This window comes from Symphalangus syndactylus, chromosome 4 (genome assembly GCF_028878055.3).
Source record: "Symphalangus syndactylus isolate Jambi chromosome 4, NHGRI_mSymSyn1-v2.1_pri, whole genome shotgun sequence".
NCBI classification, from domain to species: Eukaryota; Metazoa; Chordata; class Mammalia; order Primates; family Hylobatidae; genus Symphalangus; species Symphalangus syndactylus.
Genome location: NC_072426.2, coordinates 85,364,399 through 85,383,281, shown reverse-complemented (window position 1 = coordinate 85,383,281; position 18,883 = coordinate 85,364,399). Strand labels below are relative to the sequence as shown.

At 45.8% G+C, this 18,883-nt stretch overlaps 1 protein-coding gene across 2 annotated transcripts in view; it reads right to left on the bottom strand.

Annotated features, from left to right (window-relative positions):
* Nucleotides 1–18,883, bottom strand: part of FRMPD2 (FERM and PDZ domain containing 2) — a 99,161-nt gene that overhangs the window by 23,121 nt on the left and 57,157 nt on the right. For both annotated transcript variants that reach the window (XM_055275408.2, XM_055275407.2), the window contains 6 exons: nt 16,617–16,827; nt 10,902–11,002; nt 9,270–9,362; nt 8,476–8,583; nt 8,267–8,383; nt 1,292–1,497 (listed from right to left, as the gene is read on the bottom strand). In XM_055275408.2, coding sequence (XP_055131383.1) covers nt 1,292–1,497; nt 8,267–8,383; nt 8,476–8,583; nt 9,270–9,362; nt 10,902–11,002; nt 16,617–16,827 — 836 coding nt within the window. The remainder of the gene's footprint in view (nt 1–1,291; nt 1,498–8,266; nt 8,384–8,475; nt 8,584–9,269; nt 9,363–10,901; nt 11,003–16,616; nt 16,828–18,883) is intronic.

Below are 18,883 nucleotides of genomic sequence, written 5' to 3'. Positions count from 1 at the left end.
CTCCATGACTCTCCATTCTTCATCAAATATACTCAGGGAGAACTGTTTCTTCAGGTCATTTCCATAAGAAGGCTCACATGTCACATAAAACTTATAGTAAATACACGTGGATGCTTTTCTCTCATTAATCTGCCTTTAGTTACAGGGGCCCCAGCTGATGAAGCTGAGTAGAAGAAAGAGACGGGTTTTATCCCCGACACTGGGCATAGTACCTTAGTTTCCACGGCTGTGGACAGACATCATTATCTCCATCATAAAAAGAGAAATGAGGTTAAAAGAGGTGCAATAACCTGCCTGTTTCAACCAGCAAGTTGTCCCAGCAAGAATGAGAAGGGCATACACTCATCCTGAGTAAGGGAGGAGAGGTCGTGGGAGGCCTGTTTTCAAAGGTCTTGGCAGCCTTTGGAGAAACCAGTAATATCAGTTCAGCACCTGGGGCTGGAAACACTGGGTGCTGTGACCACCCCTGAGCCTGAAGGGTGAGAGAAGGGAGTGATCGATGGACCCTGATAGGAGCTGTGCTCTTTGTAGAGGGACACAGCCAACCTGTGTCAGCACAGGGGGAGAGTGGGATGAAGGGTGTGCAGCTGAGACTCCAGCACTGCCACCCTGTCCTCACTCATCCCACAACTGCAGGCTCCTCCTGAGGCTTCTCCTGGGCAGAACCAAGCAGAACACAGCAAGGTGACTCAGTCCATGAGCACCAGCTGTGCAGGGCCCAGAGCAGAATGGAGAGGCTGGGGCATGGGTCTGGAGGGGCCTAAGGAGACAACACCACTCAGAGTCCAAAGAGACGGCAGAGGACAGCAGAGCTGGGACTGAAGCACACAGCCCTCCATACACCTACTCCAGATCCCATCTTCTTCCTCCACAGGGTATGGTCAAGAGCAAAGCCACTGAGTTCCCAGCTTGAGGACCAATTCAAGGACAAGAATAGGAGGTGCCTGGTTGCCCACACATTGCCGTTGGCAGCAATCAATTTCCTCATGGTGCTATTATCATAACAATTATAATTAGTGACTAAGGACTCCAGAGGCACCCACACTGAGCCTGTGCCCAGACACTGCCCTAGGAACTCTGCCTTCTTTTATGCATTTTTCTCAACAACCATGCCATGCAGGCATTTGCTTTTGTATGCAGATGGGGAAGCTGTGGCTCAAAGGGGCTAAGTTAACTTCCATCCACCTGACATGGAAAACAGAGAACAGGAAGGGCCTAGGAGCCAGGCTGTTGGGCTTCACAGCCTGTTCTCTTTCCTCCAGATCTAGAAAGTGAACAAAGGGATGATTACCTTCAACGGCAGAAAGGAAAGCTGATGTCTCAGCCTGGGCACTAAGCTCTGCACCCCAGCCATATCCAGTTCTTCAATATTTCTGTCCTGGTCTTGTGTGTGTGACAACAAACTTCCCTGGTACCCGAAGCTCAGGATGTCTGTAGAGGAGACCCCAGAATTGGCTGTGCTATTCTTCTCTTCATCTGGGTTATTTCCACCAACACCTATAAAAACAAGCCAAGAAAAAGTCAACAGCTTCAAAAGGCCGGTTTCTTGGTGGCATCTCTATGCGGGCACAGCGTTTTCCTCCAGCGACAGAGGGATCTTCTATAGCTGCTCGGGTACAGTGTGAATTTAGCTCCTCCTGAAAGATGTTACATTTAGATTAGAGAAAGGGAAGATTCTACATGTGATTTAGAAACCTAGATAGAGCTTAAGTGACCCAACTATGAATGCGTAGGCTCAAAAGAAGTTCATAAGGCCAGCTCTCCCTTATTAAGCTCTAGCCATGTGATGGGCACCTTAGAGATACATACATATAGGAAAATATGGACATCTTCCCATCTTCTCAGCAAACCCACCAGGAAGGTGTAATCCCAGTTCAAACATGAGAACACAGAGTCAAAGCTATTAAGTATCCTTCCCCAAATCCTACAGCCAGCATGTGGGAACTGTCTTCAACCCAGCCTCTCCTGGACATCCCACTGAGCACATCTGCAACCACCGTGTGATCCAAAAACCAACGTATCGGGTCCTTTTGGGAGGCTTGGTAATAACCAAACTGCAGGCCCCTGTGAGTGAAGGCTGTGTCACTGATTCCTGCTTACCCCGTGTCTGACTCGTGACCTGGCATAGAACAAAGAAAAGAACATGAGGTTGTGAATCAGTAGGAAAACCTTGGGCAAGGTACTTAACATGACTGAACCTAAATTTTCCTGTATTGAAAGTAGAGACAATATAAATATCAATAATATTGTAGAGTTGGTGAGGCTTAGAGATTATACACAGAGAAAAGATTTTACATATGTAAAGAAAGATAAAAATATATATGCATATATGAAAGAATATATATTCCCTCATATATATATATATATATATATGTATATGGCTGTCATACACACACACACACACACACACACACACAGAGACACGCACAGCTTAGTACATGGTAGAGCCTCAATAAATGTATCTACTGTTAACATGTTATTATTAGCTGCTCAACAAATATATGTGGGAGGAATGAATAACAGTTTGATTTTCTTTAGACCTGGATACAAGTAGATTTACTACTTTTGATACAGACTCATTAACATTGAGGGAAGTGCCCAAACTCACACGCTGAATGAATTCAACTTGAATAAATTTGATTTAATGAATTTGATTTGAAGTTATTCAAATCTAAAGGTATCCAGCAGGGAGTGGCAGGGCCATTGTTTCGTAATGCTGTATTTCTGGCCATTTCATTCACAGATTCTATCATCATTGTCCTTCTGGCAGTATCATAAGCATCAGCTCATTCTCTTCCACGCCCTCCATGAGAGGTGAGGATGGGACTTACGATTGAATTGAAAAGTCAAGCCATGCTGCAACTGGTGCCCTGCCTAGTAGACATAGGAGGTGGGAGATCTTCTTTGGTAACTGAAACTCAATTTATTGTAGACTATGACAGATGCTCATGATGGACATTTTATCTGTCTGATCCTGATCTCCAATCTAGCCCAGCTGCCTTAACAGCAGCCTAACGAGATAAAAGAAAGTCATGGTAGTTAAGTCTCTGCCATGGAAACCTAGGCAGCATCACCAAGGAAACGTCTTCCTCTGGCAGTGGCCCAGCTATGAGGAAACCCCACCATGATGAAGGCAGCATTGCCAAAAGGTGGCTGGGGCATCACAGTGAAAGGACATTTTACTCCCAGCCGTTGTGGGAAACTTATTGTCTGGAATTCTAATGTGAGGTTGTAGTTTAAGAATAGCAGACCTCGAGTACTGCTTTTTTTTTTTTTTCACAGTTTATGTTATTGTATATGGCAGAATTTCCTTCTTTTTCTAAGGCTTAGTAGTATTCCAGTGTATCACATCTTCTTTTTTTTATTATTTTTTATTATTATACTTTAGGTTTTAGGGTACATGTACACAATGTGCAGGTTTGTTACATATGTATCCATGTGCCATGTTGATTTCCTGCACCCATTAACTTGTCATTTAGCATTAGGTGTATCTCCTAATGCTGTCCCTCCCCCCTCCCCCAACCCCACAACAGTCCCCGGAGTGTGATGTTCCCCTTCCTGTGTCCATGAGTTCTCATTGTTCAATTCCCACCTATGAGTGAGAACATGCAGTGTTTGGTTTTTTGTCCTTGCGATAGTTTACTGAGAATGATGTTTTCCAGTCTCATCCATGTCGCTACAAAGGACATGAACTCATCATTTTTTATGTATGACTGCATAGTATTTCATGGTGTATATGTGCCACATTTTCTTAATCCAGTCTATCGTTGTTGGACATTTGGGTTGGTTCCAACTCTTTGCTATTGTGAATAGTGCCACAATAAACATACGTGTGCATGGGTCTTTATAGCAGCATGATTTATAGTCCTTTGGGTATATACCCAGTAATGGGATGGCTGGGTCAAATGGTATTTCTAGTTCTAGATCCCTGGGGAATCGCCACACTGACTTCCACAATGGTTGAACTAGTTTACAGTCCCACCAACAGTGTAAAAGTGTTCCTATTTCTCCACATCCTCTCCAGCACCTGTTGTTTCCTGATTTTTTAATGATGGCTATTCTAACTGGTGTGAGATGGTATCTCACTGTGGTTTTGATTTGCATTTCTCTGATGGCCAGATGATGAGCATTTCTTCATGTGTTTTTTGGCTGCATAAATGTCTTCTTTTGAGAAGTGTGTGTTCATGTCCTTTGCCCACTTTTTGATGCAGTAGTTTGTTTTTTTCTTGTAAATTTGTTTGAGTTCATTGTAGATTCTGGATATTAGCCCTTTGTCAGATGAGTAGGTTGCAAAAATTTTCTCCCATTCTGTAGGTTGTCTGTTCACTCTGATGGTAGTTTCTTTCGCTGTGCAGAAGCTCTTTAGTTTAATTAGATCCCATTTGTCAATTTTGGCTTTTGTTGCCATTGCTTTTGGTATTTTAGACATGAAGTGCTTGCCCACGCCTATGTCTTGAATGGTATTGCCTAGGTTTTCTTGTAGGATTTTAATGGTTTTAGGTCTAACATTTAAGTCTTTAATCCATCTTGAATTAATTTTTGTATAAGGTGTAAGGAAGGGATCCAGTTTCGGCTTTCTACATATGGCTAGCTAATTTTCCCAGCACCATTTATTAAATTGACTATTGGGTACATAATGAAATGAAGGCAGAAATAAAGATGTTCTTTGAAACCAACGAGAACAAAGACACAACATACCAGAATCTCTGGGACACATTCAAAGCAGTATGTAGAGGGAAATTTATAGCACTAAATCCCCACAAGAGAAAGCAGGAAAGATCCAAAATTGACACCCTAACATCACAATTAAAAGAACTAGAAAAGCAAGGGCAAACACATTCAAAAGCTAGCAGAAGGCTAGAAATAACTAAAATCAGAGCAGAACTGAAGGAAATAGAGACACAAAAAACCCTTCAAAAAATTAGTGAATCCAGGAGCTGGTTTTTTGAAAAGATCAACAAAATTGATAGACCGCAAGCAAGACTAGTAAAGAAGAAAAGAGAGAAGAATCAAATAGATGCAATAAAAAATGAAAAAGGGGATATCACCACCGATCCCACAGAAATACAATCTACCATCAGAGAATACTACAAACACCTCTATGCAAATAAACTAGAAAATCTAGAAGAAATGGATAAATTCCTCGACAAATACACCCTCCCAAGACTAAACCAGGAAGAAGTTGAATCTCTGAATAGACCAATAACAGGTTCTGAAATTGTGGCAATAATCAATAGCTTACCAACCAAAAAGAGTCCAGGACCTGATGGATTCACAGCCGAATTTTACCAGAGGTACAAGGAGGAACTGGTACCATTCCTTCTGAAACTATTCCAATCGATAGAAAAAGAGGGAATCCTCCCTAACACGTTTTATGAAGCCAGCATCGTCCTGATACCAAAGCCTGGCAGAGACATAACCAAAAAAGAGAATTTCAGACCAATATCCTTGATGAACATTGATGCAAAAATCCTCAATAAAATACTGGCAAACCGAATCCAGCAGCACATCAAAAAGCTTATCCACCATAATCAAGTGGGCTTCATCCCTGGGATGCAAGGCTGGTTCAACATACGCAAATCAATAAATGTAATCCAGCATATAAACAGAACCAAAGACAAAAACCACGTGATTATCTCAATAGATGCAGAAAAGGCCTTTGACAAAATTCAACAACCCTTCATGCTAAAAACTCTCAATAAATTAGGTATTGATGGGACGTATCTCAAAATAATAAGAGCTATCTATGACAAACCCACAGCCAATATCATACTGAATGGGCAAAAACTGGAAGCATTCCCTCTGAAAACTGGCACAAGACAGGGATGCCCTCTCTCACCGCTCCTATTCAACATAGTGCTGGAAGTTCTGGCCAGAGCAATCAGGCAGGAGAAGGAAATAAAGGGTATTCAATTAGGAAAAGAGAAAGTCAAATTGTCCCTGTTTGCAGATGACATGATTGTATATCTAGAAAACCCCATTGTCTCAGCCCAAAATCTCCTTAAGCTGATAAGCAACTTCAGCAAAGTCTCAGGACACAAAATCAATTACAAAAATCACAAGCATTCTTGTACACCAATCACAGACAGACAGAGAGCCAAATCATGAGTGAACTCCCATTCACAATTGCTTCAAAGAGAATCAAATACCTAGGAATCCAACTTACAAGGGATGTGAAGGACCTCTTCAAGGAGAACTACAAACCACTGCTCAATGAAATAAAAGAGGATACAAACAAATGGAAGAACATTCCATGCTCATGGGTTGGAAGAATCAATATCGTGAAAATGGCCATACTGCCCAAGGTAATTTATAGATTCAATGCCATCCCCATCAAGCTACCAGTGACTTTCTTCACAGAATTGGAAAAAACTACTTTAAAGTTCATATGGAACCAAAAAAGAGCCCTCATCGCCAAGTCAATCCTAAGCCAAAAGAACAAAGCTGGAGGCATCACGCTACCTGACTTCAAACTATACTACAAAAGTACTGCTTTTTGACAACCTCCATCACAGCAGGCCATCCTTGGACTATGCTGAATTGTCATTCGGTCACCTGCATTGTGTTTCCTGATGACACATGGGACAGTTTGACTGCTCCTGTCAGTGGAGGATGTGGAAGAAAACACAGGGATTGCTGAACCAACGCAGAAAGGAGAGCAGTGGTGCTGGGAAATCCGACAGAGACAGCAAGCCAGAGACTGGCATTGGGGATGTACTAAGGCCAGCCCCTGGGAAGGCTTCAACCCCAGGGTGAAGGGTGTGGGCCTGAGACCTCAGCATGGCCACCTTCCACCACCCATAGCTTCTGGACGGGGGAGCTGCAGGGCGCTGTGTACAGGCACAAGAGTGAGAGAGCATGCACGGTGTTAAGAAGGCAAGGCAAATGCAGTGCCTGCATTAGGACCTAGAAAATGCTGGCTGGTGTGACAGGAAGTTCTCCTGTATACAAGGGAAAACTGTACGACACCCCTGAAGTGTGAAGAAGCAATCATGAGCCTGAATTTGCAGGCGATCTGCTGTTAGTTTACAGGATCACCCAACCAAAAAACAGCAGTGGTCTCAGGCAACTAGGGAGAAGGGATGTTAGCCTCCTCCCATTACTTCCTCCAGGCTCCTCAAGCTTGCTCCCAATAAAAACAACAGTATTTTCCTTTGATATAGGCAGTTGTTGCTCTCTCATTCTTATGTAAAGGATGAAGAAAATCATCATTAAAAAGTACTTTACTCTTTAGGTTGATCAGGAACATGCACATCAAGTAAGAAGAGCAAGCTTGCCATGAAAACTCAGCTTTAAGAACAGGCCAGGTGCAGTGGCTCAGGCCTGTAATCCCAGCACTTTGGGAGGCTGAGGCGGGCAGATCACTTGAGTTCAGGCGTTCCAGACCAGCCTGGCCAACATATTGAAACCCCGTCTCTACTAAAAAATACAAAAATTAGCTGGGTGTGGTGGCACGTGCCTGTAATCCCAGCTTCTCAGGAGGCTGAGGCAGGAGAATTGCTTGAACCCGGGAGGTGGAGGCTGCAGAGAGCCGTGATCGTGCCATTGCACTCCATCCTGGGTGACAGAGTGAGACTCCATCTCCAAAAAAAAAAAAAAGGAAAATCAAATACCACATGTTCTCATTTATAAGTGGGAGCTAAATAATGAGAACCCATGGTCACAAAGAGGGGAACAACAGACACCAGAGCCTACTTGAGGGAGGAGGATGGGAGAAGAGAGAGGATCAGGAAAAATAACCATTGGGCACTATGCTGAGCACCTAGGTGATGAAATGGTCTGTACAGCAACCCCTGTGACACGAGTTTGCCTGTAATAACAAACCTACACGTGTAGCCCTGAACCCAAAACAAAAGTTTAACAAAGAACAGTTCCTGTCTCCTCCCCAGCTGATTGCTATACCTAAACCCAAACTATAGAAATCCTGGAGCCGACCCTATCAACAAGGACTTTGGGTGGCAATAAAAAGGTCCTCCCTGCCATGCAAGGAGAGTTGACAGAAAAAAAAGACTGGTTGTATCCAGCCGTGTCTAACAAAATTAGAGTAGGTTACTCCCTTTCAGCAAGACAAGCAGTGATAGTGCCCATTCTGCCCCTGAAATTGCAAAGCTTATTTGTGCCACTACACTGCTTCTTTGCAAGCCAATACCACGAGGAAAGCAATATAGAAGACCTACGTGGACTTCAAGTCTAGTACCTCTCAGTAATCACGTACTCCTGAAAACAGGGGAGGCTCTTAAGCTCCCAAGAGTGAGTTAAAACATACCTTTTGACTGAGAAATAATTAATTCTATGTTGTCAGGGGAATTCTGGATCATCCTAACAGCCATGTTGAATGTGAAGCCCTCCAGACTGATGTGATTCAGGGCTAGTATCTGCCCTCCTGGAAAAATAAAACATCTCCATAATCCTTCCAAGGAAATAAAAAAGAGTGGTTTCTTAGAACAGTATCTCTAGTGATTTAAAAATATGTACCTGGTTTGATCGTTTTTGCTTTTTCTGCTGGTCCTCCAGGTATAACAGAAGATATAAAAATGCCAGGGTCAGCTTGGCCTGAATACTCTCCCTCATTAATGACAAAACCTGTAATCCAAGATGATAGTCCATGATAAGATGATACTTAGTGATTTTGCTGTTCAGAGAGGTTAGGTTATTTCCCTGATATCACACAGCTACCAAGTGGCATTAGCTGATAGTTACAGTCAGGTCTTCTGATCCTCAAATAGAGGACCTTTTCTACTCTGCCATGATACTTGGAGAAAGGTGGATTGTTCCCCATTAGTAAGCACAGCTAAAGCTAGGAACACAAACCACCAATATGCACTGGATTTTGCTCCAGTAGACAATGAGACATAGGAAAGAAACGGTTTTTAATCAAGTACCTTGTCTCCGTACCTTGTTTCTTATACAGTTTTTAGGGTCTTAGAAAGTGGTCACTGGTAAGAGGTGAGATAAATTGACTCTTCTTCCCCATCGCTGACTAGAGGAATGTTGTTACATGGTATTAGGGGAAAAAATCTTTTTCTGCATTGTACTTAGATGCACCCCAAAAATGTATCAGGCTTAAAAGAAAAACTTGGAAACAAAAGTCCCATTGCTCTTTAGGGACAATTAGGGAGAGAAAAAAACAGAAGTGATTACTAGAAAAGGCAAACTGGGAGAGGAGGGATAGGAAAGGGGAGTAGATAAGTTGAAAGGGAAAACCGTACCCACCTCCCCACTTTGCCTAGTGGTAGAGACTGGGCCTCACCTGCAGGGAGCCCTCTTACCAAAACCACGATGTGGGTCGCGTTTCAGTGTCACACACACAATTTCTCGGCCCGGTTCAGCTGTAAAGCTCTTCCTCCTACTATTCTTTGACCCTAGAGGTAGAATCAGAGCACCACGTTGTGCTTTTCCCCCCATTTGGGAGCTAATACAAAAGGAGTAAACAGCATTTCACACGCGCGCGCGCACGCACATTCACACGCACACATTCCTGAAAACAAAAGTAGCTCATATTTAATCTCCCAGCAGTGCTGGGAATGGACACCTGAACACACACTCGCATGAGCCTCTCTGGAGTGTCACTCAGTGTTGCTCAAGTTCCAGCTTAAAGAGCAGAGGCAAGAACAGGATGGGATATGGTGCTTGTTTTCTGTATGACTTACTGTAGCTATTTTATTCTGCATTGGTTTTGGGACAAGACAGAGGATGACCAGAGATATATTAATACTTGCTAAGAGTCAAAACAAAAACAAAAGCTAAAACAGAGGTGAGACATCAAAGCCTTCCCATCCCAGGCCTCAAATAACCAGGGGTGACAAGGTGCCGGCAGCCCAGCCTGTGTGACCTGTGATCTTCCCCTGGCTTGGATCATGGGGGACCCCCAGGCAGAGCCCTGAAGCTGTTCCTGGAGAGCTGGAGTCCCGGGATGGGGCACTTCAGTGTGTGCCACAGTGTACTTGGGAAAATCCCCAAATGGTGACCCACCGCTGCAGTCCTTCCACGTCTCTCCCTCCCCCAGGGACCTTGGCAGAAATTGGCAGACAGTTACTGGTAAAGAGTTGCCTGGCAGTTTTCCTGATTGATATGGTTTGGCTGTGTCCCCACCCAAATCTCAACTTGAATTGTATCTCCCAGAATTCCCGCATGTTGTGGGAAGGACCCAGGGGGAAGTAATTGAATCACGGGGGCCAGTCTTTCCCATGCTATTCTCGTGATAGTGAATAAGTCTCACGAGATCTGATGGGTTTATCAGGGGTTTCCACTTTTGTTTCTTCCTCATTTTTCTCTTGCTGCCATCATGTAAGAAGTGCCTTTCGCCTCTCGCTATGATTCTGAGGCCTCTCCAGCTGTGTGGAACTGTAAGTCCAACTAAACCTTTTTCTTCCCGGTCTTGGGTATGTCTTTATCAGCAGCGTGAAAACGGACTAATACACTGATCCAACACTCAGGCTTAATGCTCACTGAGTAGAGATATTTTTCCAAGTGTCGGATCTTTTTGTCCTCACATTCAATGGGGAACTGGCCAGGAGGATGCATGGCACAAGGGACTGCCGTCTACTCTGTGTATGTTTTCTGGTGAATACTGGGAGGTGCTGTTCTGGCCTGCATAAAGAAGCATATCTACAAGTGAATGGTGCCTTTTTCTGAACACACCCTCTGTAGCAGGTGTTCTTCCTTCTGGACAAGAGTGCTGGAATTGTCTTCGCCAGAGCTAACACATTTCAGATCCACATACCCAGCCAAAGCTAAATATCTCTTCCCAACCACAGGTAGTTTCAAAAGAAAACAATTCAAAAAACAAGAAGGTTACAAACATTGTGTGGGAAGCAAAATGAAGTGGTGGTAAAAGACTCAAAGCAAGCTTCCTGTGTAGGGTTCCTCCACCCGAGACCTGGTCATGGCCTGGCCCATACCTGCATGCATGCTCTGAACAGGTGGCCCAGAGAGAGAGTCCCAGGTCATTGGCTTCTGGATCACACAGGCACTCTTCAGCTGCTCCCGGCCAGTGCAGGGGCTGCCAGGAAAAGAAAATGAGGTTAGATAAGGTGGCCCATGGGAAAGGACAGTGAGGTTAGATAAGGTGGCTCAAGGAGGCAACTTCTTGGCATTTCTGAGTATGGATGGTGGCCCAGGGAGGGCAGCCTTGTGTCCAGTCATCCAGCAGCTTCTCAGAGGGACCACATCAAGGGCTGATCTAGTTATTAGGAGGGCACTGGGAAAAATGGCTCTAGGATCTTTATGTCTCAGAGGGGACACTGAGGTCACTCTGGCTTCATATGAGCCTCCTACTATGTGCAAGATACATGATCCTGTAAACCCCCATTTTTTCCACCATAAAATAAGAATAATATTCCTACTTCCCAGACTTCTAAGGGAAATGAAATGAGATAGTAAGCATGAAACACCAGCACTCTTAGTGGATACTGATGTTTTGTCGTTTGCTCCTGTTTTCAGCTGAAGGCCTTCAGCCAGGCCAGGCACCCTCCACACCCCACCTACCACATGCTCGAGAGCTGCGCAGGGTCACTGACCTGCTTGATCATTGTACATGTTGTGTTGGGTGCCACCTGATCATACCATGCTGTGAACAGGAAGCATTCATGCAGGCATTCAACTGGCCCTGACGGAATATGCCTCATGCTAGTAAATAATGTACTAGAGCCTGGCAGAATAATGAGTCAAGGGAGATGTCGCCCCAGCCCCGGGGTCAGTTCTGCACAGAGATAAGCTACATTCAGAGGTGAGCAAAGTCTAGAGTGAGAGAGAACAATTGACGTAAAGCTGTGGGTCTCAGAGCCCTGGAAAAAGCCATCTCTGGGCCTCCTGGACAGCCAAACATCTGAGCAGATTCAGCTCCCCTGGTTACCCAGACTGACCCCACCCCTCAGAGCCCCACAGCAATCTCACAGCTTCAAGCAGCTGGACTATGGCAGGGGTCGCTGGCATGGATAGTTACCCATGGACCCACCCCCTGTACCCTTGGAGCTGTGACACCAGGGCTCTCTGCAGGGAGCTTGGCACTGTGCAAAGAGGCTGCAGCCAGAAAGGGAAGAACAGGGGCGGTGGTGGGGAGGAGAAGTCCAGCCTCACAGCGAGGTGCAGCACAGAGTAGCTTTGGAGACTGGCGATGGACGAGGCCTCACTCTGACTTGGCTCGTGTTTGTGCTTGCCTTGCAGCACGATCGACCCACAGTGACTGAGAATCCCAGGTGTCAGGCCTGAGCTCCAAGGCGCTGAGGGTAAAGGGTGGGTCAGGCATGGGCCCTGTCCTCTGGGAGTCCCCAACCTGCTGTGGGATGCAGGGTGGATGACTTTCATGCCTACTAGAGCCAACCAAGTTGCCCAGGGAGAGGTTGCGACAGGGTGTTCGTGTGCTCAATGGATGGAGAAATCCCCACAGTCTGGGAGGAGCCGAGAGAGGTGATGATGCTGAGGTGGCCTTCAGGTGGCCTTTAGGGAAAAGGAAGGGCTTTTCTGGGCCTGGGGTTTTATGACCCATGTGATCTAGGCCACACCTGCAACCCTTTACTGCTTAAAAGCCAATCACTGCCAGTCACAAAAGGATGAAATGTGAATGATTCCACTCATCTGAGGAACCTGGAGCAGTCACATTCATAGACCAGAAAGAGCACGGCAATGGCCAGGGGATGAGGTGGGTGGAATGGGAGTTGTGTCGAATGGGTGCAGTTTCAATTTGGGAAGACGGACAGAGCTCTGGGGATGGACTTTGGTGATGGTAGCACAACATCGTGAACGGACTGTGTGCTACTGAACTGACAAGTGGTTAGGATGGTAGGTGTTATATTATGTGTATTTTATCACAATTGAAAAACATTTTAAATGTGAATTTTAAAACGATCCATTTACTGAAAGCTTTCCCTACCAGCCTTAGAGCTAAGGATATACCAGACACATTGCTGTTCTTGAGAAGTTCCATGTTTAACAGCACAGACATGAGCATGTGGGTGTCAGGGTGGAGGGGACAGAGGGTACCACCCTAACTGGAGCCAGCGATGTGGAGGAGCCACACCTTTGCCTGAGGCAGTGGGGAAAGACTTCAGAAAAGCAGTGATGTGAAGTCAGAGGCCACCTCCCAGGAGTGGGAGGGCAGGCAGGAGCTGTACCTCAGGGCAGGCAGCCACTGGCACCACATGCTGTGTAAACAACTGCTCAGGAATGCCACTGGCGATGGGGTCCTGCCTCTGCATGTCAGCCTTCCCTCCTGTGGTCACATGCCCAGGCTCAGGCCAGCGGCATGACCCACACCTTTCCACACAGACCCCATGTGGGCCACCTCTCCACTGGCCTGTGAGCTCATGAGGTGGGGACCACATCTGTCCTGCTCACCGCCGAATCCTCCACACCTGGCCCAGGGCTGGCACACAGTAGGTGCTCAATCCATTTTTCTAGTAAGACTAAGGAGGCCCTTGCTCATGGTATTCTTCCTCCTCTTCTCACCGTGCCCAGATCAGTGCACACAGTCCGTTCACGATGTTGTGCTACCATCACCAAAGTCCATCCCCAGAGCTCTGTCCGTCTTCCCAAATTGAAACTGCACCCATTCGACACAACTCCCATTCCACCCACCTCATCCCCTGGCCATTGCCGTGCTCTTTCTGGTCTATGAATGTGACTGCTCCAGGTTCCTCAGAGTGGAATCATTCACATTCATCAGTCAAGACCTGATGTCGCATCCCCCAAGCAGCCGTCCCTGGTGCCCTTGCTTGGAAATTGCTGCACCATTCATGGAGCCTAATGCTGTGTTCGAGATCAGCATCAGGGCAGTCACCAGAGACCCAACCCATATTCAGCTTTTATAACATGATTTAATTCCCACAGACACCCAGTGGGGAGGGATGACTATTACTACCACTGGACGAATGAGGAAACTGAGGCCTGAGGTGTTGAATAACTTCCTGGAGGTCACACAGCACTAGACCGCAGAGCAAGTATTGGCAAACGACTTCTATGATGCGGGGCTTGATCCAGAACCCTGTCAGAAGGGGCCCCCGGCAGAGTGGCCTCTGTACCATGACAGAAATGCTAAACGTCTCAACTGCATCACTGTCATGGCCTTTGGCCCACCTCAGACTTCAACTGCAGTGGTGGGGGGCAGTTCCATGAGAGCTCAGGCTCAGCTGAGCTGACAGCATCCTGGCTCAGGTGTGGCCCTCTTTCTGCTCTAGAGATTCTTGTCCATTTTGGGAGCCATCTCCTCCACCCCCACTATTCCAGCCTTACCCAAAAGCGTGGGAGAGTCCAGGCCTCCCATCCTTCAACCAAAGGGAAGTAGGAGCCAGTACATGGTGTTTGCCTCCTGTCTTGCAGTTCTAGGAGGCCTCTGCACACCTCTGTGGAGCTGAGCCCTGGTTGCCCTCAACAGCTACCTGGTGACCCCTACCCGTGTGACCACACTTTGCCTGCTTCCCCAACTCCCTCTCTCTCTCACTTCTTCTTGGCATCACCTCCACAAAAACATACCCGCACCCAAACCAGTGTCTCAAGCTGTGCTTCTTGGAGGTGGGGTGGGGGGAATCTTCCAAGAACTCAAAAGCCTAGTAATTAGGTTTCCTTTTTCACCCACAGGTTACCGGTAACTTCTGATGTGAGTTATTAAGGGTCATGACAATTTGGCATTCGTAAACCAAGATTAGAGTTATACCGAATATTACAGAGGGTGCCAATTCAGCTTTGTATCAAGAAGGCCAGCAACCATGCAACACTGAAAAGCCCCTACTGTGCGTGACCACTGGCCAGTTGCTGGAAGGGCCACCATTCTCAGGAAGGATGCTTTGCGGGCAACACATCCTCAAGATGGCCTTGAGTCAGTCACGGCTTCTTCTGCCTTTTAAACAATGAAGTGCTATAAGGTACCAGTAGTTTGGGTGACAAATGAAAGATGTCCACAAGGTCTTGGACACTCCTACATCAAGAGTGGAGCCTATTTCTGCTCCCCTTGAATCTGTGCTGACCTGTGACTATTTTAACCAACAATATAGCAGGAGTGACACCAGGCTAGCTTCAGGCCTAGACTTGAAGAGAACTGACAGCTTCTTTTTGGGATCTTGGAGCCCTCCTGCCTTGCAGAACCTTGCTGGAGACCCCACATGGAGAGGAGTCAAGACTACTCACGGAGGGAGAGGGGCTCCGTGAGCACTGCTTCCCAACCATCCAAGGAACCAGCCTGTGAACAAAGTCGTCTTGCGTCCTCTAAACTAGTTCAGCATCTGCGGGACCCCAGTCAATACCACATGAAACCCAGAAGAATCCCTCAATTAAGTCCTGCCTGAATTTCTAACCCAGTTCACTGTGAAATTTCTAATCCAGTTCATTGTGAAATGGAATAACACAATGGTGATTGTTTTAAGCCACTATGCTTTGGGGTCGTTTGTTACACAACAATAGATGCTTGAAACCATTTTGCTTTACCACTGTTGATTTAGTTTGTGGTGCACAGCAATGTACATTTGCATCAACAGAATTTGGGGCAATAATTTTCTAAGAATTACTTTAAGATGATAGTTATGGATATAGATATAGGTATAGATATAGATACGCACATAGACTTTCAGTTCAAATGAATCATCCATACCCTCTTGCTGAAGTAGCTGGAAAACTCATCCCAAAAAAAAAGCTCCTGCAGCAACCTTCATTGGTCATATGCTGCCTGGGAATCTGTGCTATTTCTATAAATTGCAGTGTAAATGTAATCCAAGTCCTAGGCTATTTTTAAATTTATGAATCATTGTTTTGTCATGTGAAGTTGCATTTATAAGCCCACTATTTTTACCTATAAATTTAAATGATAAGAAACTCATCAATAGGAAAGGTAGCATGGTGTAGAGGTTAGGAGTTGGACTCTAAGGCCAGCTGCATGTGTTCAAATCCTAACCCCTGGGTTTCCTCTCTGTGATGCGATAAGAACAACAGAAACACTTAACAGAGTCATAAGACTTAAATTAGTTGATGTGTACACATGCTCAGAACAGCACCTGGCTGATAATAAGGCCAAACAGGCTTATTGCAACTTGTTTATTTGTCCTCTCCAATTTCATATTATCATCTAGTTCTTTCTTCATCAAAAGACGCAAGCATCATAGAAGGAGGAATGAGAGGTTGGCCCTAGAGTGTTTAACATAGACTTAGCCCATAGATGGTCTTCTGTAAATCTCTGTGGAATTGATTGACAGTTACCCAATAAATATATACTTTTCTTAGACATCTAACATCTTTTAAACAATTTCTTGGCTGGGCGTGGTGGCTCATGCCTATAATCCCAGCACTTTGGGAGGCCAAGGAGGGTGGGTCACCTGAGGTCTGGACCTCAGGTCGAGACCAGCCTCACCAACATGGAGAATCCTCGTCTCTACTAAAAATACAAAAATTAGCAGGGTGTGGCAGTGCATGCCTGTAATCCCAGCTACTCGAGAGGCTGAGGCAGGAGAATCGCTTGAACTCGGAAGGCTGAGGTTGTGGTGAGCCAAGATCACGCCACTGCACTCCTCCAGCCTGGGCAACAAGAGCAAAACTCTCAAAAAAAAAAAAAAAAAAAAATCTTCAGTACAGATCACTGCAAAGCATCAAGCACATGGTGGTTTGGGCCCAGAGAACAAATGTGTCACACCCACCTGCGCCCGATGCCTTCTGCTCCAGCCTCCTTGCTGCCGTCCACGTTGAAGTTATCCAGTGATGTACTCAACAGGCCTCCTCCAGCATCCTGAAGCCTGGATGCAAACAACTCGTTTTCTGAGCATGACAATCTCTGAATCCAAATGAGAGGCTTAGACTGGGCCTGGTGTGCAGGACTCAAATTGGCCATTTGCACAAACTTATCATGGTCTGAATTTGGGGAGAAAAAGATAGACATACACACACACAAGAATGATGCTGGATCCATTGCTCTGGTGGTTGTAACATATCACTGGGCCCCCACTCTCCTCCTTTCTTTTTCTGCTGCTATTTTGTCTCCTGCGATTATCCCTGGGAATGTAAGTTCTCCTAATTAGCACTTGCTAATGAAAGAAACCTCAGAAACAGAAGAAGGAAGAGACAAGATGCTCTCTCTCTCCCTGCAGCTGACAGGACGCAGAGCCAAAGAGCCTGTTTAAATGGGTGCTAACCCTAGAGCATTTGCGGGTGTGTCGGGCTGCGGCCGAGCCTCCTGCGAAATCAGCTGCCCCGTCCCCTTCTGCTTTCTGCTTTTACAGATTTGTCCTCCCAAACATTCTTGTAGCAAATATTCCTCCAAATCTCCTGGGATCCCAAGATTAGTCTCTGCTCTGTGGAATATAACCTTTAATCTCTACACAGCGTAGTTTGCCCTGGTAATCATATTTAATACAAGGTCCTATTTCCTGAAATATAATATGAGATGTGTTGGGTCCCCCCAGCTTTGACACTTGCCTTTCTCCTTTCATGCAGAAATGTTTAATAAATAACTTTGATGAAGTCTTGAACTTCAGACCATGGATGTGATTAACTCCCCACTTCACTATTCACATTGTTCATAAAAAAATTGGGATTTGAAAAATAGAGCTTTTAAGTTAATGAGGCTTTACATAAAGCCAAGTTAGTATTTTAAGAAAGGAAGATGATGACTACATTCTGACCATCTGTGCCTTGCTAAAACCAAGAAGGAAAGAATGGTCAGACACATGGTAGTGTGTGGCTCCTGGTTTCTCTGTGTGTGTGTGTGTGTGTGTGTGCACATGCACTTCTAGAGCCCGGTGAAGTGCCTCCATTTCAAGTATATCCATGGGCACATATTTCTTCAAACAGACCCCCATCTCTTCCCTACAATGGTGTCTGGTTCCCTGCCAGGGCTGTGCTTACTGAAAAAGCCAGCCTTTTAAAAAAACTTTTTGAGAATTTTCTGCATGCATGAGGCATTATGGTACCATCACTCACATACAGTAGGCAAAAGGCAATGAAGGAATATAAGTAAATTAAATGTGAACTGCAGCTTTTGCACAAACTGCCTAGTATCTTACTCCAGAGCTTGGGCTTGCTCAGAAACAGCAACAACAGCAGTAATGTCAACATCAACTACTAATATTTGCTGAATGCTTACTATGTGCCAGGCATGGTGGGAAGCACATTATCTGCATTGTCTCATTTAATCCTCACAATGACCCTATGGGGTAGATATTATTATACCCAATTTAAAGATCATGGAACTTGGGGCTAAGAGAGTGTTAATAATTTGCTCACGGTCCCAAAGCCAGTAAGCGGTAGGGCAGACTCACACTCAAATCTGCAGACTCCACAGTCCACGCTGGAAAATGGGGATGCTGAGGACACAAAGACAATGACAGTAGCAGGGGAGATTGATGTGAGACACGCTCAGCCTCCTGTTTACCAGGGCCCAAAGGGACAGTGACCTTAGATTTAATCGTGATGGATATTAATACCCACAGGTGGATATTCTAGGCAGAGACAGTGGAGGCAAGGTCTCAGCTCAGAGAGATTTAGCGGGTTTGAAGCAAGACTGCACAGAGACTGTGATTACAAGAAGGAGTGATCCCTTAGAGGCAGGGGACTCACAAAAGTTAGCAGAGGAGAGAGAGCTCAAGGGCCTGTGAGATGCTGGAGAGTGCCTGGAGCCTGAGGAGGAAGCTCAGTTAGCAGGAGAGGGGCCGCTTAGTGAGGTCAGAAAATAAGACCCTGGGTGCCAAGCACTCAGCATCAGGGACTCAGCCTACAGCTGTGGGCTGGTGGGGCTGCTGGTGAGTGCCGGTGTCATCGCCAGGCCTCAGCTTCATGGGGCTGACTGGGTGGACAAACAGTGGAGGGGGGATTTGTTGGAAGGTGGTCGAGCCAAAAGTAGACAGCCTTTCAAGAATGGAAGGAAGCATTGCCACGAATGTCCCAAAGCCACTAGCGAGCTGAGGACAGT